The 25,929-nt window shown below is 47.3% G+C and overlaps 3 protein-coding genes across 4 annotated transcripts in view; 2 read left to right on the top strand and 1 right to left on the bottom strand.

Moving 5' to 3' along the window:
- Positions 1-195: 195 nt before the first annotated feature.
- clgn (calmegin) lies at positions 196-12,432 on the top strand (the record flags this gene model as incomplete). The annotated part of the gene is made up of 13 exons (XM_084454680.1): positions 196-317; positions 3,048-3,245; positions 3,500-3,573; positions 3,727-3,785; positions 3,963-4,104; positions 4,233-4,314; positions 5,212-5,404; positions 6,144-6,333; positions 6,645-6,758; positions 6,887-7,043; positions 7,505-7,720; positions 11,437-11,553; positions 12,205-12,432. Exons 2-13 carry the CDS (start codon positions 3,048-3,050, stop codon positions 12,430-12,432), a joined length of 1,770 nt encoding a protein of 589 aa, XP_084310806.1. The 5' UTR covers positions 196-317.
- Positions 12,433-15,400: 2,968 nt separating this feature from the next.
- Positions 15,401-22,026, bottom strand: scoca (short coiled-coil protein a; the record flags this gene model as incomplete). Of its 2 annotated transcripts, none has more annotated exons than XM_084454281.1 (4): positions 15,401-16,435; positions 17,536-17,616; positions 17,725-17,796; positions 21,960-22,026. In XM_084454281.1, 4 exons carry the CDS (start codon positions 22,024-22,026, stop codon positions 16,293-16,295), a joined length of 363 nt encoding a protein of 120 aa, XP_084310407.1. In that variant the 3' UTR covers positions 15,401-16,292. The 2 variants fall into 2 exon arrangements, with proteins under 2 accessions (XP_084310407.1, XP_084310408.1); XM_084454282.1 differs by lacking the exon at positions 21,960-22,026 and adding an exon at positions 18,466-18,546.
- A 2,444-nt stretch (positions 22,027-24,470) lies between these two features.
- Positions 24,471-25,929, top strand: part of maml3 (mastermind-like transcriptional coactivator 3) — a gene marked incomplete at both ends in the record, with an annotated part of 12,405 nt that continues 10,946 nt past the window's right edge. Inside the window, 1 exon segment of the mRNA XM_084454679.1 lies at positions 24,471-24,551. Within this exon segment, the coding sequence (XP_084310805.1) occupies positions 24,471-24,551 (81 nt within the window).

Raw genomic sequence — 25,929 nt, 5'->3', positions numbered from 1 at the left:
GTACTATAAAACATGTCACGAATAAAATCTGAATCTTTGTTTTTAGAGAGAGAGAACTTTAATTTTGAAACCAGGTCTCTGAGCATGCGCAGTGTGCAGGAGTCGCCAACCGCTGGTCCGCCGTGTCGCTGCTGTCATCGTCTGGGTCTTCAGCAGCCTGCTAGCACCCTGCAGCCAGAAGCATCTCCTCAGGCCCGGTACCCCCGCGTATTCACTCCAACTGGACCGAGAATATCCGCAGTGAACACAAGTGTCGTTCGCGGATATTTACCAAAGAAAAGGCTTACGTATTTTGAGTACTTTCACAATTTCACAAGGTTTGTTTGCTCGCACTCATTCATTCTCCCTGACACACTGACACCTACACCATCACCACCGCTAGCTTAGCTTAGCTTGTTGCCAGGCTAGCGCACAATAGCATGATGACAGTTGTGATATTCGCAGTGCGTGTCTTGGCTAACGTCCCTTTGACTAGCTCGCTAAGCCAGCATAGCTAGCTAGCTTATGTCTGTTAAACGAAACCAAGTGAAACGCGTTAGTTGTAATGGTTGCCAATATAAAATATATTTTACAATCTGGAATTTAGCAATAGCCATGTACCGTCAGCACGAGCTATAGATCATTTAGCAGTGGAAAGGCGCGAGTGGCGCGAGCCGCTATGCGAGCTGAGCAGAAGGAGCTGAGCAGAAGGAGCTGAGTAGAAGGAGCCGAGCAGAAGGAGCCGAGCAGAAGGAGCTGCTGGTCGTGGACGTCCCGTAGCAGCATAGTCACGTTAGCGGTCTGATTGATAGATAACAGCACGGCTATCTAACGTGAGCTATATGGCCAATATGCTATGCTAGTTACTTTGTATATCTAGCTAGCAGGCTAGTTGGTGTCGAGGGCCATATGGCTCAGTCGGACTTGCAAGGGCGAACTTGTCTATAGCTAGCGAATGTACCCGTAAGTTACAGAATGCTCCAGCACTATTAGACAGAGGCGGATATATGTGAACTGGGCTAACGTTAGCTAGCATTGAGGACACCTCTGTCAGTGCTAGCCAGTTGTGTCGTTTCATTTGCCCCCCGTTCCTCGGGGCTCCCCCGGCGATTGTATCTATTAGCTATCCAGGGGAGTCAGTGGTTTCGTGACCTATATCCTATTCCTAACTTCTTTCATTGCCAAAGTCTCCGACAAAGTAGCTTGTAAGCAACTCTTCCTGGAAAACAATAGTATCTTTGATAAGTTCCAGTCTGGTTTTTGTCCGAGGCACAGTACTGAAAGTGCTCTTCGCACGGGTTCGATGATATCCCAGGGGTTCAGATGATATCCCAGGGGTTCAGATGATATCCCAGGGGTTCAGATGATATCCTAATGCGTGCTGGTGCTGGGGAGTGTTCAGTTGTCTTGCTGCTTGACTAAAGTGCAGCTTTTGACACTATTAACTCGACCACTATTTTCCAGTAGGCTTCAGCAATGGGTGGGTAGCACTGAGACTGCCCTTGACTGCTTTGCCTCCTATTTGCCAGATTTTCATGTTTCATTCATGTTGTTGTCCCCTCAGTTTCTCCTGTCTTGATTATTGCAATTCACTGTTCACCACAATGAGTCGCTCTTCTGTGTTTCTGCTCCGGTTTGTCCAAATAGAGTCCGGCCGCTAGACTCTTATCCAAGACATGACGTAGGTCACGTTACACCAGTGCTGGCCAGTGGCTGCTCTACATTGGTTACCCATTGGCTACAGAATAGATTTGAAAATGATCTTAATCACCTATTGTGTCCCCTGGCCACAGTGAGAGATCACTGAGATCAGCCTTCTTGCCTGTCCCGAAATCTAGGTTTAAAACAAAGGGTGACCGAACTTTCTTTTAAAGGGTGACTGAGCTTTTGCAGGTGTACTGTAGCTCCCACTCTCTGGACCCATCTTCCCTTAGTTCTAAAAAACAAACAGTCAAGCTGTTAAAACTCTCTTGTTTCGTAAGCACTCTGTTTTGTAATGTGCGTTTGGCTTCTGTGCAGTTTTAATGTTTTTATATTGTTATTTTCTGTTTCTAACTTTCTATTTCTGTTATCTTTAACATTCTCAGCACCTTGTAACTCTGGTTTCGAACGCCGCTTTATATTATTTTGCCAGCGACCCGACTCACACCCAAGAATCATGTGTTATTAGATTGACGGGTTGAAAAAACCTCTCCTTATTTGCCCCCTTTCACCAAAGTCCTTGACGTACAGCCCCTGAAATGTTCGCCTTAATCTGCCTGCAATAAGTGCAAATGCAATACACCCTTCCCCTGGAGACACGTCTATTCACCGAGAGACATACCAGATGGGACCAGTCACCAGATCAATATAGGGGATGTCATTGTAAAACTGTACATTGTTATACAGATGGTTCTCTTAAGATGGATGTTGTGAAAGGGTCATCAGACAAGCCCACCAGACATCCATTGAATTGTATTATGCTTTATTTTGGTTCATAATTTCATATCACTGGAAACTTGGCAGACCTTGTCTTCTGAAGCCAACCAGTAGCCCACCAGTGTATTTTGTTTGGAAGCTCTTAGCTTTGTATGTTATGGTTTAATTGTTGCCATCTACGATATGAAGGGGGATATATACACTTATCCTAAAAGCCACTGATGTAGCGGAAATGCATTACTTGGGAGAGGAATGGAGAGAACTTGATTTGATTTCATAATATCTTGGGAGATGAAAAGATCAGGGTGTACAAAGCACTCCAGCTGGAGCAGGAAGTAGAAGACAGACTGTAAACAACTGTACACGACCTGACATCTCTGTCTCTGTATCTGTCCATCTCCCCCCACTCCTCCCTCTCCTCTACCCTTCATTTCGCTCTCGTCACACATCTCTACCTCTCTCCTCCCCCTCGTTCGTTCCTCCTCCCCCGCTGTCAACCTCTACCTCTCCCTTAACGGCCTCCTTTCTCACTTCGTCACTCTCCCTGTCTGCCTACCTCAAACGGATCTTTCACACCCTCCCTCTATCACTCCCTCCTTCCCCCTCTCTCTCTCCCTCCCTCTCGCTTTCTCCTTCTCTCCCTTCTCCAGATGAAGTTGCGGTGGGGCTGGGTGTGTGTGCTGCTCCTATCCTCCCTGGCCCTGTCTCCCACGGCGGCCCAGGAGGAGGACGATGACGAGGCTCTGCTGGCAGAGGAGGACGACTCCGCTGAGACGGTGGAGGCCGAGGAGGCGGGGGGGCAGGAGGAGGAGGAGGAGGCCGGGGCGGACGCCAACGTCTCCTTCCAGGTCAGTCGGGGGTCGGGCCGCACAGGAGGTGGGAGGGAACGAATAGGCTCTGGGGGCGTTATTGACCTCTAGATGCTGACCCGGGGGTCAGTTTTGCATCGATGAGCAGCTTCATCAAGACCTTCGCACTTACCCTGTGCGCTCATACTGGTCTGTTAAATTGTGTGGTTTATATAATTGCAAGCCCAAAGTGAGGTTCTTTGGAACCAAACATGACATGGTGCAATTACCTCTCATTGATGGAACCCCCACAGGTCACGTACAAGACCCCGGTTCCTACTGGAGAGGTCTACTTCGCTGAGACATTTGATGACGGCACTCTGGACAGGTAGGGGCGCTGCTGTACTTCATGAAAGCTTTGGTCTTGAACACAGATTTACTTTCGAGGTGTATAACACTATATTACTTTATTATAAGCACTTTATTATATATTTTCTATAACACTTTATTAAAAAGAAATTGACTTTATTTTGACCTCTAGATGGCAGGTGTCAAAGACGATGAAGGAGGACGCAGATGATGACATAGCAAAATATGACGGTACATAGCTGCAGAAGTATGTGTGTGTGTACGTTTGTGTGTGTGTTAGACACAGAGGGACAGGGATTATGACAGGCCCTGGTCTGGTTATTTGGTTGTTTTGATCTTTCTCTCTGAACATTCATAGGTTGTGTGTGTGTCCCCTCCTCCGTCCTAACCCCTCTCCTCTGTCCCCAGGGAAGTGGTCTGTGGAGCAGGTGAAGGAAAACCGGGTGCCCGGTGACCTGGGGCTGGTGCTCAAGTCCCGCGCCAAACACCACGCCATCGCCGCCCTGCTGGACAAACCCTTCGTCTTCCAGGACGACGCGCTCGTCGTCCAGTGAGTGTTCACCTCTTCAGCTTCACGCCCGTCCTGCGATGGCGCGGTCATCCGCTGACACAAACACTGATTTCAAACATACGTCTATGAGGACAGTGACTGGAGAGAAACCTGTGTTTTCCTCCCAGGTATGAGGTGAACTTCCAGGATGGGATCGACTGTGGCGGAGCCTACATCAAACTGCTGTCCAACACAGACGACCTGGACATGGTACGCCATCACCATCACCACCTCATATCTAGTACTTATTGTGTTGGCCTGATGTCATTCACTACTAGAACCTCCCGATAGGGTTTGAAATGAAAAAGACGCCAACGATAAGAGAAAAAAAAACTATAATTAGGGCTGTCAATCGATTACAAAATGTAATCTAATTAATTACATGATCTGTAATTAATTAATCTAATTAATCACAATTAATCACATCATTTTTTGCTGGGAAAAGAAATGAAGAAAATTAAGATATTTCCATTAAAATACATAACATTATTATGGCAGCCAAATAGACATTACAAAAGGTGGGTCTAGTCATTTAGAAGTCAATATATTGTTTTATTAAATTCTCATTTGCAATATCTTGTTATATGTAAGGCCATCAATCTGAGCAACATGTTCAACCTCTGAGCCATATTTAAACCTCTTGCTTCTTGATGACAGCTTGTAGCTGCATTGGAGGACATCATTTGCAACGCTTCCATTAAGCCCTTGTCTTCTATCATAGCAGTTGACCAAATTATTTTTGTGACTGTGTTTGTCAATTTGTCAAAGATAGACTTAGCCTACTCATTCTGTGCTGCCTGCCTAAAGCTTATGGGATCCGCTGGCCAAGATAAATTATTAATAAAAAGAAAAATAATAATAATCTTTTTTTACATTGCATATGCGTATGACGCACCTGTGATATTCTGGCTCAGACTTCATTTTCAGATGAAATGAAATGTATGTTTTCAACTGGACATCGGCCCTGCGAAATAAGGAAATACATGAAATGAAATTTCAGATAAAACCCACCAATATCTGAGTGCCACTGACCCTCTCCACCCACACTGACCCTCTCCACCCACTCCACCCCTCCACCCCCCCCCCCCCCTCCACCCCCTACCCCAGGAGAAGTTCCAGGACCGCACGCCCTACAGCATCATGTTCGGGCCCGACAAGTGCGGCGAGGACTACAAGCTGCACTTCATCTTCCGCCACCAGAACCCCCTGAACAAGGACCTGGAGGAGAAGCACGCCAAGAGGGCCGACGTGGACCTCAAGAAGTTCTACACTGACAAGAAGACCCACCTTTACACCCTGGGTAAGACAGACAGACCTACCTCTACACCCTAGATAAGACAGAGAGACAGACATACCTCTACACCCTAGATAAGACAGAGAGACAGACATACCTCTACACCCTAGATAAGACAGAGAGACAGACCTACCTCTACACCCTGGATAAGACAGACAGACAGACCTACCTCTACACCCTGGATAAGACAGACAGACAGACCTACCTCTACACCCTGGATAAGACAGACAGACAGACAGACCTACCTCTACACCCTAGATAAGACAGACAGACAGACATACCTCTACACCCTGGATAAGACAGACAGACAGACAGACCTACCTCTACACCCTGGATAAGACAGACAGACAGGCCTACCTCTACACCCTGGATAAGACAGACAGACAGACAGACCTACCTCTCCACCCTGGATAAGACAGACAGACAGACAGACCTACCTCTACACCCTGGATAAGACAGACAGACAGACCTACCTCTACACCCTGGATAAGACAGACAGAGGAAGAGAGGTGTGTGTGTGTTTTTGTTTTAGGGAAGGCTTGTAGGCTTATGTGTGAATGTGCATCCGTTTGAGGGGAGGGATTCCTAGATGTATCTTAGAGCCTTTATCCTTGACTCTGAAAAGAAAGATGTGCGTGTATTACAGCTCTCATAAAAGCATTATGGATTTACTAATCCCTCATACCCACCGTCCCTCCCTCTCTCTCCACTCTTCCTCTCTCTCTCCTCCCTCCCTCCCTGCCAGTCCTGAACCCAGACAACAGCTACGAGCTGCTCATCGACCAGTCCAGCGTGAGCCGCGGCAGCCTCCTGCACGACTTCATCCCCCCCGTCAACCCGGCCAAGGAGATCGACGACCCCCAGGACTCCAAGCCCGAGGACTGGGACGAGAGGCCCAAGATACCCGATCCGGAGGCTGTCAAACCAGACGACTGGTGAGGCCTTTCCTTCCCTCCCTCCTTCTCTCCCTCCCTCCCTCCCTCCCTCCCTCTCTTCCTCCCTCCTTCCCTCCTTCTCTTCCTCCCTACATCTTTCTTTCCTTCCTTCCTTCCTTCCCTCCTTCCTTCCTTCCTTCCTTCCTTCCTTCCTTCCTTCCTTCCTTCCTTCCTTCCTTCCTTCCTTCCTTCCTTCCTTTCTTCATTCTTTCCTTCCCTCCTTCCCTCCTTCCTTCCTCCCGTCCTCCGTCCTTCCCTCTCTGAGGCAGTCATTGATCAGACCAGACTGACAGTGATGCGTCTGGTTCCAGGGATGAGGAGGCTCCTGCTAAGACCCAGGACCCCGACGCTGTGAAGCCTGAGGGCTGGCTGGACGAGGAGCCCAAGTTCATATCCGACCCCAGCGCAGAGAAGCCAGACGACTGGTGAGCGGAGCACACACACACACACACACACACATTCATTCAGCTTTTTGAATCTGCAGTGACTGTGTCTCCTGTCCCCCCAGTCACTCTCTCTCTCTCTCTCTCTCCCTCCATCCCTCTCTCTCCAGGGATGAGGAAATGGACGGAGAGTGGGAGGCACCCCAGGTTCCTAACCCGGCGTGTGAGAGCGCCCCTGGCTGCGGGGAGTGGAAACCCCCTATGGTCAACAACCCCCAGTACAGGGGCAAGTGGAAGGCCCCTCTGGTGGACAACACAAACTACCAGGTGGGTCCTTCGAAGCTGGACAGGTCTGAACCCTCCCTCCCTCCAGGGCCTCCCTAAAAATACTAGTCACTTTTACTGCAGAGTCGCCATGTCCCTCTTCCTCTTAGATCGTCACAGGAGTAGCTGTTTGGTCCTGAACCTATTTTAACCTCTGAACCCCGCCCATACCTCTCCTCTGTCAAATCAAAATCAAATCAAACTTTATTTGTATAGAGCATTTCATACACATAGGCAACACGATGCGCTTTACAGAGAACAATGGGGGGATGGGACCTACATATTACATTACATTACATATTCCAGAGGGAAGCAAAAAAAAAAAAACACTGAGAGACTGAAAAAGCTGTAAGAATTCTTCCCTGACCTCTCAACGAGACAGTTGAGCAAGCTCCTGGAAAATGTTTGTCTGTTGGCTAAGAACATTTACAGAGCAAGAACAATAAACTGTTTCCTTCTCCCAGGGTGTGTGGAGTCCGCGTAAGATTCCCAACCCGGACTTCTTCGAGGACCTGCACCCGTTCCAGATGATGTCGTTCGGCGCGCTGGGTCTGGAGCTGTGGTCCATGACCTCCGACATCTACTTCGACAACTTCATCATCACCTCCCACAAGGAGGTGGCCGACCGCTGGGCCTCCGACAGCTGGGGGCTCAAGAAGCTGGTGGCCAGCGCCAACGAGGTACATGCACACACACACAAACACGCACACACACACGCGCACACACACACACACACACACACAACCTGCATCATGAAGAGACCACAGCACAAATACATCAAGGTTGTTGAAGGACCATACCGGTCTAAATATAATTTGATCTCCTAAAACTAATCACTATATCACATTACCACAATCCATTTTCCAAAGTAAAGCTCACGTTAAAAGATATTTGCATTTTCGCGTTTTACTTACATTTCACAAGTTGAACGTGATGGCTCAAACTAGAGATCGACCAATAATCGGCTCGGCCGATAATTACGGCCGATATTCACGTTTTGGCGTCATATCGGCTATCGGCTTTATAAGGCCGATATTGCGTCACTACGAAAGAGCCATATAATGTTGGTGAGCAAGAAGCGTGCCGTGCACATCGCGGAGGGTCTACTCGGAGACTGCATCATTTCCAACGGTAAGTTAAGGCACACAATCACCGAAAATTAATAGTTTTGTCATGTTAAATTGATTTTCATAATAGGCAGCCTCCAATAACGTGGAAGTAATGCAACTAACGTTAGCTAGCCTTAACAAGCTAGGCTATGCTAGTTGCTAGAACTTTCCCTTGGCTTGAGTCTGACTGATAGCTAGCTAACGTCACCAATTGGCTCTCCCATCCTTGTAGTTCAAATCAAAGTCACTCAGCCATTTTACACCTTATTAGGAAATGGTCTGCTAGCTAACTTAACATGAGTCAGTAAGTAGCCCACCGGAGGAATTACACCAGCTCAGCTCGGGAGATTTTATGGAGCGGTAAAACTGACAGGTCCAGCGGGCTAGCTCAACGTCTAGACTTTTTTTCCACTTGTGGACAATGAAAGCGCATTGTAAAGAGGGGAGAAGGATCTTAAAAAAAACATTTAATTCAGTCTGATAAAGATGTAATATACATCGAATTTTAAGACTATTTGAATCAAGGCAAAACTATGCACTTCTAGACATATAGGAAAGCGGAAGCGCATTGAGAGGCATGGATGTGAGGGGAGGAAGGACGTTCGGAATTAACTGTTAAATCAATTTTACTCTTATGAAGGTGTAGGCCTAATGTACATTAATGTAACTCTGCGCCACAACAAAAACGATATGGCACCAGCGAAATCTCCCATGCTGTTCTGCCATCTCCCTCTCCGGAGAGGCACTTGCTGATACGCGGTCGTATCCCATTGAGCTGGATGAGCTCATTCACTTGTAGGCTATTACGCACAACTTGTTGCCTAAAACGATATGATGTCGGATGCAACTCTGCTCTTCCCGTTGTCAAATAGTTTATTAATTAGCACCCATGAATGCAAATGAAAACAAATAGTAAACTACATACATTCAGCTGATAAAAAGAGGGTGCCTGTGCACAGCGTAGGCTATATCAAAGGTGCAGGTATAAAGCCAGAGCTAGTCATAAGAAAATTGTTACATACCGCACACTTAGACAACAGTAGTCTATATTTGAGGAGGGCCTGTTTAATTGTGCGATGCGTTTCGCATGTTGCTTCTATAGGCTCATCGAAGCAATGCGAAAGGAGAGCATGACGAAGCGAGCGAAACGCATCGCTCAATTAAACAGACAACTCTAATATACTGTTGTCTAAGTGTGCAGTATGTTACAATTCTGTCATGAAACATTCAGCTGTGTTGAAAAGTAAAACATTGAAAATCAGTCAAAGGGACAATTCTGTAGTCTGCTCCCACTGGAGAAATAGTCTACATTGTTGTGGTTTGCTGTAGTTTCATATAGACCTTTTTCTATGGAACGTCATTATCCCGTTTCGAAATTGCCTACATATCGCTGTAATGAGTTCATTCTTTTTTTGCCAAAATGCGCACACTTAATTGTTTACCAACAGTAAAATGGTCTATTGTCTTTATTTTCTTTTAGGTGTCTGCAATAGGCTAAAAACTAAATTAAACGGGCAGGAAAAATGTCTTGAAACGTGGTGACTTGACTGTAGTTTAATTGGATATTAACCTGTGTGTTTTTGTCTTTTTTTCTTATATATTTTTTTAGACTATGTCATCAAGAGTGACCTCATTGATCACATGTATGATGCCTTGCTTGGCGTCAGGTCAGCAGTGGTTAGTGTCAGGGCCAGCCTGGAAGAGCAGCTAGAGCGGTACCTACGAGAGTCAGTGATTGACCATAAAAGTGATCCACTCGAGTGGTGGAAGATCAGCGAGGCAGAGTTGCCCCTGCTCGCCCCTCTTGCGAGGAGATATCTCTGTCCCCCACCTTCTTCCGTTCCTAGTGAGCGTGTATTTAGTGAAGTGGGGGCAATATATGAAAAAAGAAGAAACAAGCTCCGCGGTGAGCAGGCTGAGAGGCTATGCTTCTTACACCACAACCTAGTTATCTTAGATTGGGAGTATTAGGCTGATAACACCTTACTACACTGGGCATGCTTGGTTACGTTTCATGATTAGTAGCAGCGTTCCGTCTCACTCTCAGCAGAGCAGTAGCCTGCCCTGTTCTAAATGGCAACGTTCAGCTACTGTAGCCTGTAAAACATTCAGTTGAAATGTATTTTATTTTATTAGATTTTGTTGAATGAGAACATGAGACATGAGAGGAATTGTGGCTTTTTATTTTTAATTCATTTGTAATACAGTATATGAGAGCTGTTAAATGTGTGCCCAGGTGAAGACCAAAATAAAATATTTTATTTTATTTGCATCTCTCCTTGTCATTTTGTAAAAGAAAAAAAAAGTGAATTGGTGATATTAAATATCGGCCTTAAATATCGGCTATCGGCCACCTCAATTTGCCAATTATCGGTATCGGTATCGGCCCTAAAAAATGCATATCGGTCGATCTCTAGCTCAAACCCTATTTTTAAATAGTTCTCTCGTTGCGCTGACAAACTCGTCCCGTTTCAAATAATTTTCAGTAGTTATTATTTGAGTTTTAACCCTCTTTGTGCAGCCTACGCCAACGGTCTGTCTTCTACCTGTTTACATGGTAGCCGTTACTAGCAACACTGGGTAGAGAGTCTAGCATAGGTGGATTAGAGAATATAGCGCGAGTTCAAAGTATTCAAACGAAAATAATATGAAATGAAAACTACAGAAAATTATTTGAAACTAACTGGGGCGAGTTTGTCAGCAACGGCTACCATGTAAACAGGTAGAAGACAGACCGTTGGCGTAGGCTGCACAAAGAGGGTTAAAACTAAAATAATAACTACTGAAAATTATTTGAAACTAACCGAGGCGAGTTTGTCAGCGCAACGAGGGAACAATTTAAAAAAAACGTTGAAAGCCATCACGTTCAGCTTGTGAAATGAAAGTGAAACATGAAAATGCTAATGGACGAATTTCCCGAACGAGTTAAGAAGCACTTAACTCCAAAGTACTTCTTAACTCCCATACAAAGGCTTCCTTAAGAAGGGTTCCTTAAGAAGGGTTCCTTAAGAAGGTTCTTTATCGGGAAACCCGGCCAATATCTTTTACCGTGAGCTTTACTTTGGTAAATTGATTGCGGTAATGTGATATACATTGGGTAACTAGTTTAGAAGATCAAATCATATTTAGACCGGTATGGTCCTTTAAGCTTGCTTCCCTGTTTTCTTGACCTGTCTTTCCTCCCTTCCCACCCTCTTCCCCTGACCGCCCCCCCCCCCTTCATCCCTCCCTCCATCCGTCCTTCCATCCCTCCCTCTATCCCTCCCTCCCTCCATCCCTCCCTCCAGCCAGGGGTGTTTGCCCAGTTGTCCCTGGCTGCTGAGGAGAGGCCGTGGCTCTGGGTGGTCTACATCCTGACCGTGGGGCTGCCCGTCGGCTTGGCTGTGCTCTTCTGCTGGCCCAAGGTACACACACACACACACACACACACACACACACATATACAAACACACACACACACATACAGACACACACACACATACATACATACAGACACACACACATACACACACACACATACAGACACACACACACACACACACACATACAGACACACACACACATACATACATACATAGACACACACACACACACACATACATACAAACACACACAAACATACAGACAGACACACACACACACATACATACAGACACACACACACACACATACATACAGACACACATACAGACTCACACACACATACATACAGACACACATACATACAGACACACACACACACACATACATACAGACACTCACACACATACATACAGACACACACACACATACATACAGATCACACACACATACATACAGACACACACACACATACATACAGACACACATACACATACATACAGACACACACACACATACATACAGACACACACACAAACACACACACACAAACGTCTCCACACAGCATGTTGTCTGTAGGCTGGCCCAGGGTACACACATACACACTTAAGTCTTATATTCACCACAAAAGGATAAAAATGTGTGTCCGAAAAAGTTTTGCTGTAAGTTTATTGTTTCTCTCTCCGCCTCTCCAGAAATCAGAGGACGACTACGTGTACAAGAAGGTGGACCCTAACCCTCGCGTTGACGCTGAGGAGGAGGAAGAGGAGGAGGAGGAGGAAGAAGAAGAGGAGGAGGAGGAGGAGGAGGAGGAAAAGGAGGAAGAGAAGGAGCCCGAGGGTGCGGAGGCCCAAACGGCTGAGAGCGCAGCGCCGGCGGAGGGTGAGACGCAGAAACAAACGAGGCTTCGCTCAGAAGTCTGAGTCAAGCTACAGTCACTTCCACCAAAGTCCTCGCTAGGGCTGCAAAATTCCTGGAATATTCACAAACTCCCCATGGGAATTAATGGGAATGAATTTCCCGTTAATCAAATTTCCATAATTGTGTCATACATTTTCAGTTAATTCCCATTATTCCCATAAATTCCCATTGGAGGTTTGTGAATATTCCCTGAATTTTGCGTCCCTAGTTCCTTCTAACGAGGAGTTTGGAAGCTGGTTTTGTCCACGCTCTGTCAGTGACGTAGTCAACTCATTGTTGCCCTCCCCCTCTCACGCTCACCAGCGGAGGAAGAGAACCCGGCAGAGGAGAGAGGAGCGGCGGGCGGGGATACCGCAGAGGAAGAGGAGGAGGAGCAAGAGGAAGAGGAGGAAGAGAGCAAGTCCAACGATCCGGCGTCCGACGATGAGGTCAGTTGCTGTGCTGCCACTGAAACGACCCAACGTGTTTTTGCGTCGGTGAAAAAACAACAGCCCCGCTCAACTCCCGCTTTGTCTCTGTCTCTCTCTTTCTCCCTCTCTGTCTCTCTCTCCCTCTCTCTGTCTCTCCCTCTCTGTCTCTCTCTCCCTCTCTCTGTCTCTCTCTCTCCCTCTCTGTCTCTCCCTCCCTCTCTGTCTCTCTCTCCCCTCTCTCTGTCTCTCTTTCTCTCGTTCTGTCGTTCCCAGGTGAAGGAGGCCGACGAGGGGGACAGCCTCAAACAGACCGTGAGGAAGAGGAGAGTACGGAAAGACTGATGAAGACCAACACACCTCCCTCCCTCCCTCTTCTTTTCTCTCTCTCCCCTCTCTGCATGCCCTCTCCTCTCTCCGAAAATCCCTTTGCACACACGTCCCTTCAGCAGAGGTTTAAATCCACCAACCCCCCCCCCCAAACAACAGCATGCAGTCCCTCCAGGCGCCCAGTAGTTCAGATCTGACTTGGGTACCGCCTCCCACGGAAGAGTAGCATCCCCTCCTTCCTCCACCTCTCCTTCATCCCTCCATCAGCTATGCCCCTCCCCCCCCTCCTCCGCAGCTAATGGCCATTCAGCCATCCTCCAGCCCCCCCTTCACTCATTCTTCCGGCTCTCCATCCCTCCTTCCAGCTGCTTCCCCTCTATACTGTCCATCCCCCCATCCTTCACCTCCTCTTCAGCTTCCAGTTTTCCTCTCCTCCTGTAGTTGCATAGTTTTGGTTTTGACCGTTGCCGTTTTTAACCGTCGGCATCGGCGTTACCAATCCGGCTTCTCCTGAGTGTCGCGTCTGGCCAACGACAGCCTGCTCCCCCGACAGAGCAGAACAAACACCCGTGTGTTGCGTCAGCTACCAGATGCCCGACGTTTCTCCACAAACACACATGGCAGCAACAGGGAGCGACGGTTCAGACAAGACATGAAGGTGCCAAGCAAGTTAGCTCTTTTAGATTGGAGATGTTTTTGATTTTAGATAACTTATGAAAAGGGAGTCGGTTGACAATGTCAGTTACGTGTGTCGTGTGTGTTTTTTCTATGTTTTAATTTTTAAACTGAGGATCAAAATCAGCACTGAGAACATGTTCCTATTTATTCTCATTTGTTTCACGCCAGAACACAAAAAAATCGTACGCTTTTTTTCCTGAATGATATTGATTTGCCTCTGATTTGCTGATAGTGAGCCTAAGTGTCTCGGACATGGTCAGTTAGCTCGTTCACAGGCTTCAGCTCGACGCGTGCCAGCGTTTTCTTCCAGCCGAACACTAAAACACTCCTTCCACCAGTCGTTGTCTATATTCAAGCAAGCCATGACCAGTTTATGTCCAGTAGTTGTTCTGGATGTCCTCAGGACACATACCGGACGAGGGTTGGCACAGTAGCAGATGCTTATCAACAAGCATCCTGTCCCAAGTCTGCATGAAGCCTCAGTTGGCACCCGAGGGGGTTTTCTGTCTCCTAAACCTCCAGTTCTGCTGGCTGACCTCTTGTCTGGAAAGGGATGTGAGCATTTTCTTGTTCTGTTCTGCTTTTTAAAAAATTGTTTCAATCTTTTCTAGCTCATGTTCTGGCCCAGTGAAGGCAGATTTCCCTGTTTACATACAGTACGTTTGCAAGTTGTACATTGCTCTTGGAAATAAAGTATTTAATACAAAACAATGCAAACGTCTGTCTTTCATTCCCTAGATACCACAGCAAACAAATGAAAACTTAAGTATTTTTATTAAAACAAATGTGTTAAAAGGCAACATAGTCATAAAATGTACATGTCATCTACACACAAGGCAGTTTGTTTCAGAGGTGTGTAGTAGGGCATACTCAACATGCCTGAGAAAAACAGAAGGAACCATTAAACATATTTAAACAAAAAAAACATTTCTATAAAAAATTTAACAAATTACAAGATAAACTGGATGCTTGTGCCGTGGGACCTTCCAGAAAATTCCCTTAAAATCTCTCAAGCACCAGTAACAAAAAACAAACCATATCTCCACCTTCGCTTGTCTACCGACTCCTCCGTTACGAACACGGTCAGCTCCAGCCTTCCACAATCCATTTTCCCCAGGTCAGAAGAGAAGGTTCCGGTCAGCAGGTCTGTCGGGGGATGATGCTTAGACAGGCTTGCAGAGTGGGTGGTGCAGCCCTGAGAGACCGGATCAATAGCACTCAAGGCCCGTTAACTCAACTTTCACAGTTAAAGGAGGGGAAAAGCTCTGCCGACTCCACTCTCTGCGTCTCCCGGATTATTTCTCTTACCTCCCTTCTCCCTCTCTTCCACCTGCCCAATTAGTTGAGATAGAAGCAGTCAAGAGGATTTTCAGTGTCTGGGTTCCAATCATTGGCTTTCTACACGGCTGTCTGAAGTCTGAAAGCCATCAGGAGCAGTGAGTAAGGAGCAGGACATCTATGTACAGCATAACACTTTAACATACATTTTCTGTGCCCCCCCCCCCCCCCCCCCCCCCCCCCATCACGCATGATACCTTGCACTTCAATTGTGGCAATAATGAAGGCCTAATCAAATCCATAGTGGAAGAGTATCAACAATAAAAAAAAATACATATTTTGAGTACATTAGTAGCTCAGTCGCCAACTGAATCATATTTCAAGTCAGTGTAGTTCAGTCATTGGAAACATCTGACCGCTTGTGAGACATTTAGTTTATATTAGCTAACATCTATTAGCTAACATGAAAAATGCATACCTCATGGAGTGCATTAATAATACATTAATTAGTTACATTGTCATGCCATTCAAATATCTAGTATTCACATTCAGTAACACTGTCCAGTCCAATCCAGATCAAACCAGTTAAAGTCAAATAAATGTCTGACATCATTATGATATAATGACCTCCAACACATCAGAGGTTCAGTTGACAAAACAAAATGAATTTAACAAATTAGTTAGAATAAAGTCTGAAGGATTGTGTTGGTGTTATGGAGTAAGGTAAAATAAGAATGTAAAAGTAAGCTGTAATCATGGGCCCGGTCTGAATACTCATCCCTCCCTTTGAGGAAATCACTGATCTAACATGATTTGATAGGGCAAAGTAGCAGCAGAAAGCTTACATTGGCCAATCAATTCATGATAGATCAGTAAGTATCTCAAGGGGGGGGGGGGGGGGGAAGCAAGGATGCTTTTTTAAAGTATTCCAACAGAGCCAGGAAATGGAGGTATGAGGGTGGAGATGGACGTATAGGAGAGTGTATATGGGTCTCTAGGTCCAAACTACCTTTTAACTTCTGATCTAGGGTCAGATCACCCTTAACACCAACCCTAAACCCCAATGAGTTGAATTGGAAAACGTCTGATCCTGGACCAGTTGTAAGAGGCAACTTGAACCTAGTCTGTATGTATGTTTTGGGGTTCTAGTCCCTCTACTCCTTCCAGGGCTACTTCCGTTTGCTCTTAGTGTCGGTGGTCTGGAACACGCTGGAGGCCGACATGAGGTTCTCGATGTACTGGCCTAGAACCTGGTTCTCCGACTTCAGCTTGAGGTTCTCCTCCTTGACGGCGTCCACCCGCGCCGACAGGTCTGGAACGCAAACAAGGGAACCCAGAAATCAACTTCCAACATCTGCTAATCAGAAAAATTCAAAAGAGAACTCCAACCCCTGACTTAACTAATGTCAGGCTAAGCAGGGGTTTATTCATATCCATATAGCATGTACATAATCCATTCAGACCTTTATCTATCTCATCCTAGCTTAATTTTATACTGTATAGAAAGGGTACTTCTTGTGTAATTTGTGTTAATTTGTAAAATGGTAATTTTTGTAAATTGTAAATTTGTAACTTTTAAATTTGGAAATTGAATACTAAAGGGGTAGTGTGCCATTTTGGACATTTAGCCTTATTTCAGATATGTCTAACTGTCCGACTCTAATGTCCAAAATAGCACACTACCCCTTTAAGAGTTTATCTGTAGCATAATCTTGGAGCCGGCAGCAACATTTCACTGTGACCATACACCATACATTACATCAAGGAATTACAGGAATCTTGAATCTTGATCTTGGGTGTAACACCACGATGTAATGGTTGTGTGTTCAAAAACACTTCAAAGACTAAAAAACGGCCAGTTCCTGGTGCTCACGAAAACCTCACTCCATATCCCTCACTCTCCCATTAGCGTCGTCTACTAACCAAACAACTGTCCAAAACTCTCTCTTCCCTGACAGAACGCTTTGGCAGCAACACCCAGGCCTGTGCTAATCTTTGAGGAAGAAGGATGGCTTCGGGGGAGAACGAGTGTTTCAGCCCTGAAGAACAGAGACAAATGGTGATGCATTTAGGAGGCCATTACCACCGGGCCTTCTCTGATAGACTGGAGGAGGGGGGGGGGGGGACTAATGAACGAGGGAGAGCGGAGAGGGAGATAAGGAGAGAGAGAAAGAGAGAGAGGCGCTTCTAAAGGTCAGTGCTCAGTAGACCGTGAGAGAGAGAGAGAGAGAGAGAGAGAGAGAGAGAGAGGGAGAGAGAGAGAGATGAGATGGGCAGGCGGCCGGAGAGAGGGAGTGCAGTGGACTGGGTTTTTATTGTGCTTAGCCGGTGTCGGAGAGGGAGGAATGAAGAGAGGAGAGTGTGTCGAGAGACGAGATGGAGAGGGAGTTGAGGGCAGGGTGCTGTCTTCACCTTCCAGTGTGTGCTGCAGCTCCAGAACCTGGTTGATGAGCCTCGTCTTCTCCTCCACCTCCACCTGGTTCTCCATGTCTCCTGGCAACACACACACACACACTCTGTTAACCTTACTGTACCAAACAGGACACACACACACAATCTCTTTGTTACTGAGGTGTTCAGTATTGTACAGTGGTGGTTTACCATCCATGTCGCAGTTCATGGTGAAGAGCTCGTTGTCCTGTTTAGTATACAGGGCTGCAGTTCTGCGGTCCACTGTCCAACACAAGACAGACAAGATGAGTTCCACACCACAGCTATGAGATTATTTTCGTTTTAACGTGACAACTTTAGACAACTTAAAAGCAGAACAGCAAAGACATGGCACTCCAGGTCAGCCACCCTGCTGGCCAGCAAGGTAGGGGGCTGACAACTTGACAGCTAGTCGTGTGTTAACGTTGGCTAGATACACCCAAATGTATAATGCATGGACATCAATGTAGCTGGTAAAGCAGCTGTGTTTCAGCAGGTTGACGAGGTCCTGGAGGGAGCAGAGGAGCAGGTAGGTAATGTATGCAGCCCCTTAGCCATGGCCAATGACAGGTAACTAGCTAGCTTAGCACTAGCTAGTGGACGTTAGCTAACGGTAGCTAGCTTTATCCCAAAGGGTGCAGCCACCTTTTTATCGACGAAAACGTACACAACAGATGCTATACTAACTCCGGACAGATGCAACTATTTCTAATGAATACTGGAAAAAAGGATATGGTCAAATAACTGTTATACCAAATGCTAGCCACTAGCTTGCTAAGCTAGCTAGCCGGCCGGGCCTTCTGGGGTGGAGAGACATTTGCCGAACCCACTAGTCACACGCAATTCATGCCGTTTACACTGTGAGCCATGAAAGTAAAGTTCAGCAAAATGACAGACACGTCAGGGACTTACCCTTCGGATAATAAGGATATAGCCACCTAATGAAAACCGTAGCCGGTTAATGTGATAACGTTGCGAGAGACGAGACTGCGGGTTTCCCCTCTGATGTCTGATGGGACGACCTCACTCCCATACTAGACGGATGCAAGTGCCCGTGTGCCCAATAGGGGGCGCCACTGTAGTGCAAACACAACGGGATGTCAAAACAATGACGACAGCCCCAGTCTGTCTGCAGAGTGCATGCCAATACGCTTGAATGACCTCATCCCCCTGGTCTCCTTTCCATTACTGGTGTGTGTGTGTGTGTGGGGGGGTGTACGTGTGTGTGCGCTAATATTCTTCACTAACAGCTTCACCTTCTCTCCATCTCTCTCTCACTCGCACACTCTCTCCTCTCTCCCTCACTCACTAACACGCACACTCTCTCCTCTCTCCCTCACTCACTAACACGCACACTCTCTCCTCTCTCCCTCACTCACTAACACGCACGCACGCACGCACGCACAGTCTCACACACTGCAGACCTAACATGACAGATGCTCGGGCCCCTCAGCCGTTCCCCCGGTAGGGCTGCTAGCTCGTACGCCACGCCGCAGTGCCGAGCGGAGCGGCAGTTGGCAGCGGAGCCTGCGGGCCGGCCGGTCCTATCATAGCCACCGGGACCCAGTGTGGATTGTTACGGACGGCGGCGCCGCGCTCTGCTCCGCGGAGCCCATATGCCGCCGCCTGTAGCAGGCCAAACCCCAGGGATAAGGAGGGGGGCGGTGTTTGGCCAAACGCTGACCAGCCTCAGCCTGCACTTGCTCTCACAGTCGAAGACAGTGTGTGTGTGTGTGTGTGTGTGTGTGTGTGTGTGTGTGTGTGTGTGTGTGTGTGTGTGTGTGTGGTGTGGGGGGGAGGGGGGGGGGCTGCATTGATACTTCCTTCCTAGGCCACTACATTCTAGTCAGAACATTATGGACTTTGAATCTTTAGGGATTAGGCCTATGTGCTATTTATTCAGTCTGAGATTTCCCTCTGAGATTTAGGCTAAGCTAGTTTGTCTCCTCATTGATTTTGCTCCACCACTCCCTACTCTCATTATAAAAGGTGCTGTGGCTCCTTCCGTGTCTCTTCCGTGTGCCTGTGCACTCCCTGTCCGCCCCGGGATAACTTGCTTCGACAGTGGCATGGGCTGAGACATAACACAGCAGCTTGTGTGGGTGTTTAGGTGTGTGGGTGGGAGGGGTGGGGAGAGTTGTAGGCCACTGCAAAGTGCTCTGTCAGCACACTGTGTGTGTGTGTGTGTGTGTGTGTGTGTGTGTGTGTGCGTGTGTGTGTGTGATAGGATAGGGTAGGCTGTGTGTGTGCACAGTCTGACCGAAACACATATTTATATCCAAATCCAGTCACATTGTTGATACATTTACAGACCAAACAAAATGCCTTGATAGTTTACACAACAAGCACAACAATAGAAACTTTACAAACTCCTAATCACCCATTTACACACTCACTTACCAAGACACTCTACACACCAACAGAAGTCACACACACTGCATTGCAGGGCATGAACCATATTACTTGTGTGGTGGTTTACTGCACTGTCTCGCACACTTTTTAGTGCACTGTCTTTTGAAAATGGCCACCGTGTTGTCAGGGAACGCTGCCTGACTGTAACTGTATTGAGAGGTCTGGTGTGAACAGAGAGGATAGGTGGCCAAGATGAACTCTCTAGAAATGCTTCCTTCCTTCCTTCTTCTCTCCCTTAGGAAAACCTCTCATGTGGTACAGTTATGAAAGACGTAACCTTTAACCTATCCAGTCATGTTTTTGTGCGTGGCTGTAAGCCAGCGCACCATAGATAGCATTTGTCTGGTTGTCATTCCCTCCCTACATCCCGTTGTTGACCTGCAGTTCTATGTTGCCACCACAAGATGCAGTAGTCCCAGCAAACCAAAATAAATACACTATGGTAAATACACAGTTTCAAGTTCCTCTGTAGTATACTGGATAGGGTGTCCGCCTCCCATGCGGAAGGTCAGGGGTTCAAGCCCCGGTGGGGATTTAGATTTAGATTTAGGGAAACAAAAACTGCTTGCCTGTGGGTCTATTTCTACCTTTACTTCCGTCCTTTCCATCCCTCTCCCTCCATCCTTTCACTCTCCTTTCCCGTTTTTTTTGGAAGTACAGGAGAGATTCCATAGGAACAAAAACACTATGACATCACATATATTGAAGTTCCTTGGTAGTGTAGTGGATATGGTGCCTGACTCCCATGTGGAAGGTCAGGGGTTCAAGCCCCGGTGGGGAATAATCTTTTTGTTATTGGATGTTATAGAAGTTATGTAAAAATGTGGTTACCTGGTGGTGCTATGTCAGTTATTGAATTTATGTGCAGTAATTGAACATTTGAAATACTCCTGTTTTGAAATTATACTACAGTATAGGTGTCTCAGTAAATACCCATTATATTAATATATTATATATATTAGGCTATACTTTGCATGTATTTACCAGGTAAATGTTTAGTAATTGGGGGACTATGAAAGGAAGGGTTAACCACAAAAAGAAAAAGTTAATTTAGCAATAGAAATCCATAAGACTAGGGCCAATTGGCATAGGATATAGACAATAAACTGCCGGTGGAATGGTGGTGGAGCAATAGCGGGAGCATTTCGGATTACTAGCGGACCGCTGTCCCTGACGCTAATAATCCGCCAGAGGTCCGCTTGCCATTCGATGTGCAAATGGCCAGGAACCCGCCAGTGGATTCGGCCGGAGGTCCGACAGCTCGTCCATCAGGGATCCGCTGTAGATCCGCTAGCCTTGTGTTATATTCCACTGGAGGTCCGCCAACTCATCCATCGGGGACCTGCTGTAGATCCGCTAGCCTTGTGTTATCTGGGTTTATCCATTACCTTTGTCCAGAAACAGATGTTGAACCAATTGCAGCAAAATAGCTAACGTTACAGGAATCATCAGTGTAAATGCTTTAGCCACTGACCGCTACGATTAATGTTATGGAAGCTGCTGCTAGTTGTTGTGAGCTCATGAGCTAACTGGATATCCCGCTCTTATTGTGCTGGATAAGCATTGGAACTGATGTGTCCAGGTTACAAGATTTCTTAATTTATCAGACATTATTTCATGTAATCTCAATTCACAGCTATTTCAGTGGCATGACTAGCTTCTGTCCTACCAGTCCTGAACAGAAACAAGCCAGCCTCGCACATAAACCAGGCTTGACCAGGCCTAGTTACTTCTAATCTATCCAATCACATTTTTACTTATTCTAATCTTTCCAATCACGTTTTTACTTATTCTAATCTATGTTTTTACTTATTCTGTCCAATCGTGTTAGATCAGCACCCCAAGGAACGAAGGAAGGAAGGAAGGATGCATTTTAGAGAACTCAAACAGAAGCAAGCTAAGGACATTGGCTCTGCTTGACTCTAATGGATGTAGGGACAGAGGAGCTCCAGGTGTTCAGGACAGGTAAGCGTTAAGTGTGCAGTCAGTCTTACCCGTCGTGTCGTCAGCCAGGGAGACGTTGGTGAAGGCTCCGTCCTCTTCGTCCAGCTCCCCCTCCATGACCTCAGGCAAATCTTTAGCTTTTTTTTTACCTTCCGTCTAAACTCCGTCAGGATTCCTGTCCTCCGCTCTCTCTGTCCCTCCCCTCTCTCCACTCCTTGTTCAGTTGACTGCGTTAGTCTCGCACCTAAGGTTTGCTACTCTAGACCTGCTGGTAACTTTGGTCTTTTTTTTGTTGTTTCTCTTCTTTGTTTCTTTGTCAGTGTCACACCCTTGTCTCTCTCTCTCTCTCTCTCTCTCTCTCTCTCACACACACACACACACACACACACACACACACACACACAAAGCCCAGGCCCCACCCACCAGGACACCTGTTCCTGTCAGGCCCCGCCTCCTTCTTGAATTATTGACGTTTCCCCGGTTACCTGCTCTACCTGACTGGCGGCTCAGGTGACAGTGTTGTCGTGGGAACGAGTCACCCTGGCCATGACGTCTGCCCAGAGCACGTGACGACAGCCCCTTAAGGGTTCTTCGGGGTTCAAAGTTCACCGATCCACTGGCAGGAGAGAAACTCAGGAGACACAAGTGTCATAAAGGTTCCCACAGCTCACCATGCTCACCTGGTCACACATTGACCACAGAGGTGAAAGAGGATGTTGATACACAGAGAGGTAAACAAACTCAGCAAACAGTTCTCTCTCTCTCTCTCTCTCTCTCTCTCTCTCCCTCTCTCTCTATCTAACTCTCTCTAGCTTCCTCTCTCACAATATCCCTCCCTACCCTTCATTGGCACAGCGTTCTCTCTATGCTCTCCATCATTTCTTGGTCAGGGGTTCTGTTGAGGAAGTGGCACCGTCATGTCGTAGGCAGCTTCTGTCCCCGACACTGATTTGTATTCTTCTCCGGCACTTAACATTACTATAGGCTAGGGTGTTATTATCACACCTGTTGAAATGGGCTGAGGTGCGCACACACACACACACACACACACACACACACACACACACACACACACACACACCATGGTTTTGTACTCAAGAAAGTCCAGCAATTGCTTTGGCCTCAACTAATGGGCATCCTAATGAACTTCAAATTAAACAATTAATTATCATTAATTAAACATGAATGCAAATGAGCACCAGGTTGAAGAACTAGGCTGCATTCTGTTCCCAAATGTTTCCATGCTCCTTATTGAGTTTCCCAATGCAGTTTTAGACTATGTGGTGGGTATAAGCAAGCAATACACAACACCTGCTTTTTAAGCTATCCGGTCAGCTTTGAGATCTGTTCGCGAGGAGCGAATGAGGAAGTGAGGTGATGATGATTGACAAGGCGGTGCGGGGAACTGAACTGGATGTACTGTGACACTGTGCTCTCTAGTGGTAGAAAATAGGCTATAGATCGCAAAGTTTGTTCTCCAACCGTTGCTGCGTGCCACCATCCCAACCAGTTTAGATAAGTTATCTCATTTTGGCTTCTCGTTTAGGGTCCATCAACAGAAAATGGCTTTCGAAATAACTGAATGACAGATCGGGTCTAGTAGACAGACAGATCGGCCGACTGAACAGATCGATTCGTTCTGCCTTTATTCCTGCGTATCATCAGCCCACACAGTAAAAACGCAGGTATTTGGACTGGGAGACTGAAAATAGTCAGTGCCATAGTGTGTCCAGACTGCAAATTACAGCAGCATGTGTTTCTATTGTTGAAAACACTCTCTTGTGCTTGGACAGGATCCGTTTGCCCATAAAGCTCAGGGGAAACTGGCATTTATAAGAGGGGCAATTTCACGGCCGAGGATAGCCGTTAACACGCGAGGTTTAGTGATAATCGAAACCTTACCTTGGAATTTGCTCCGTATACGGCCCTGACGGCGCAACAGTCTGGCGTTTTAGGGGCTGAGTTTGAATTATTTTTGACGTTTTTCAATGGAAAGGCTTTTGTGCGTGCTTTTCATTGTGTGCGTGTGTGTGTTTCGGGGGAGGGGGGGGGGGGGGGTACGGGCGGGGAGGGTGATAAGTAGGGAAGGTGTGTGCGCATGCGTGTGTGTGGGCGGGAAGATGGATGTGTGTTCTGTTATGTTTGGGTGCCTTCTCTGAAAGGACCATATTGACCACCAGGTGTGTGTATGTGGACAGGTGTGTGTGTGTGTCTCACTGCGCGTTTACGTCCAGCTGTCCAGAGTCCTGCTCCGGCACCAGTGCCCCTTCTGGCCGCCAGCCAGGTTGACCCCTGGGTGACCTGGAAGCAGTCCAGACCCCCCACGGGGGGCGGGCGTAAAGGTCTCACCCGTTCTCTACCTCACTGCCTCCACTTCCTGCCAACTTCCCAGTGGCATCCTGCTGTGTGTGTGTATGTATGCAGCTGCGTATGTTCGTGTTCACGTGTTCGTCTGTGTGTGTGTGTGTGTGTCAGTTGGACAGCTCGGTTATTGCTTGTTAGGTGGTGGACACCTGCCCGGGACGCCAGCTTGGCCGCCGTGTCTACCTGCGCCACACAAGATGGCCGACACACCGCCCATCTGCACGGCGCCGGGTCCCGCGTCTCTCCGCCTGTTCACCGACCGCAGATATGAGCAGTCAGTCCTGTTATCCACGTCTCAGTTTAGATTCTGGATATCACTCGATCACAGGACGATGGGAGGTCTCGCTGTGTCAGCCAGAGAGAGAGAGGGAGGGAGGGATGGAGGGAGGGATGGAGGGAGAGACGGAGGGAGAGAAATGATGACCGCGTTGCCCACTGCGCTCGTCTTTGCTTTCAGTGATTTGGTGCCATTGCAGCGTGTGCAGGCTAAATATACAGATGGAGGGATGGACAGAAGGAGAGATGGAGGGAGGGATGGAGGGAGGGACAGAAGGAGAGATGGAGGGAGGGACAGACAGGCACGCATAGTGTGTACGCTGTAGAAAAAGAGAGAAGGGGTGAGGAAGGAGGGAGAGAGAGAGAGAGGAGTGAGATGGGAAGGGAGGAGGGAGAGAGTGAGAGGAAGGGATGAGACAGGAAGGATGGAGAGAGAGAGAGAGAGAGAGAGACTAGTAGAGGGTCTGGGTGGACTGGTCGGTGGTGTGACTGCTCCCTCTTTCCTGTGATGGTCCACAGACCAGATGCCCACTTTGGCAGGAGCTCTCTAGGAAGGGGGCTAACACACACACACACACACACACACACACACACACACACACACACACACACACACAGGGAGAAGATGAGGCAGTAAAAGAGCACTCATCCATCTGTCCATCTCCCTACTTATTTGGCAGTGAGAACATCGGTGTGTGTGTGTGTGTGTGTGTGTGTGTGTGTGTGTGTGTGTGTGTGTGTGTGTGTGTGTGTGTGTGTGTGTGTGTGTGTGTGTGTGTGTGTGTGTCGATCTCATAGGCCCCCAGCCAGACTCTGGCCCTGCAGTTTACAATACATTACCAGGAGTTACACCCCCCCACACACACACACACATCCCTGACACACACTAGTACACACTCCTGGAAAACAGCACAGGACATTTTGCCACTAGTTGAGCGTCAAAGACTAGTTAATTACCTCACCTAAGACTAGGACTTCATCTGGCGACCATGATAGCCTTGCTTTACTGATGGAGGTGATGTTGTAGATTGATTTCATATAGCATGTTGTGGATAGTTTATTTCCTGAAATAGCCCTGCATTCTTGTTTATCTTTTAGCTTTCACTGTTTTACTATTAACTGTTTTCATTGTTTTGGTAACAGGGGGGCGTACCAGTGAAAGCCACAGCAGCATGTTGCACTGAGGCGGTGAAGTGGACATGGGAGTCTGTGTTCTCATCAAGATCAATGAGCATCACTCGTCCAATGAGAAGAGGAGCTTGCTGATCCAGTGATCTGACAGTGACCTATGAGGGGTGAGGAGGGTCTTCACTGGAGCCCCGCCCACCTCTACTCACACGCAACCCCGTCTCTGGCCTCCGTGTCCCTTCACAGCATCCA

This window comes from Borostomias antarcticus, assembly GCF_949987555.1.
Source record: "Borostomias antarcticus genome assembly, chromosome: 20".
Lineage (NCBI taxonomy): Eukaryota > Metazoa > Chordata > Actinopteri > Stomiiformes > Stomiidae > Borostomias > Borostomias antarcticus.
Note: the sequence above shows the minus strand (reverse complement) of the source record. Positions and strands in the feature narration are given on the sequence as shown.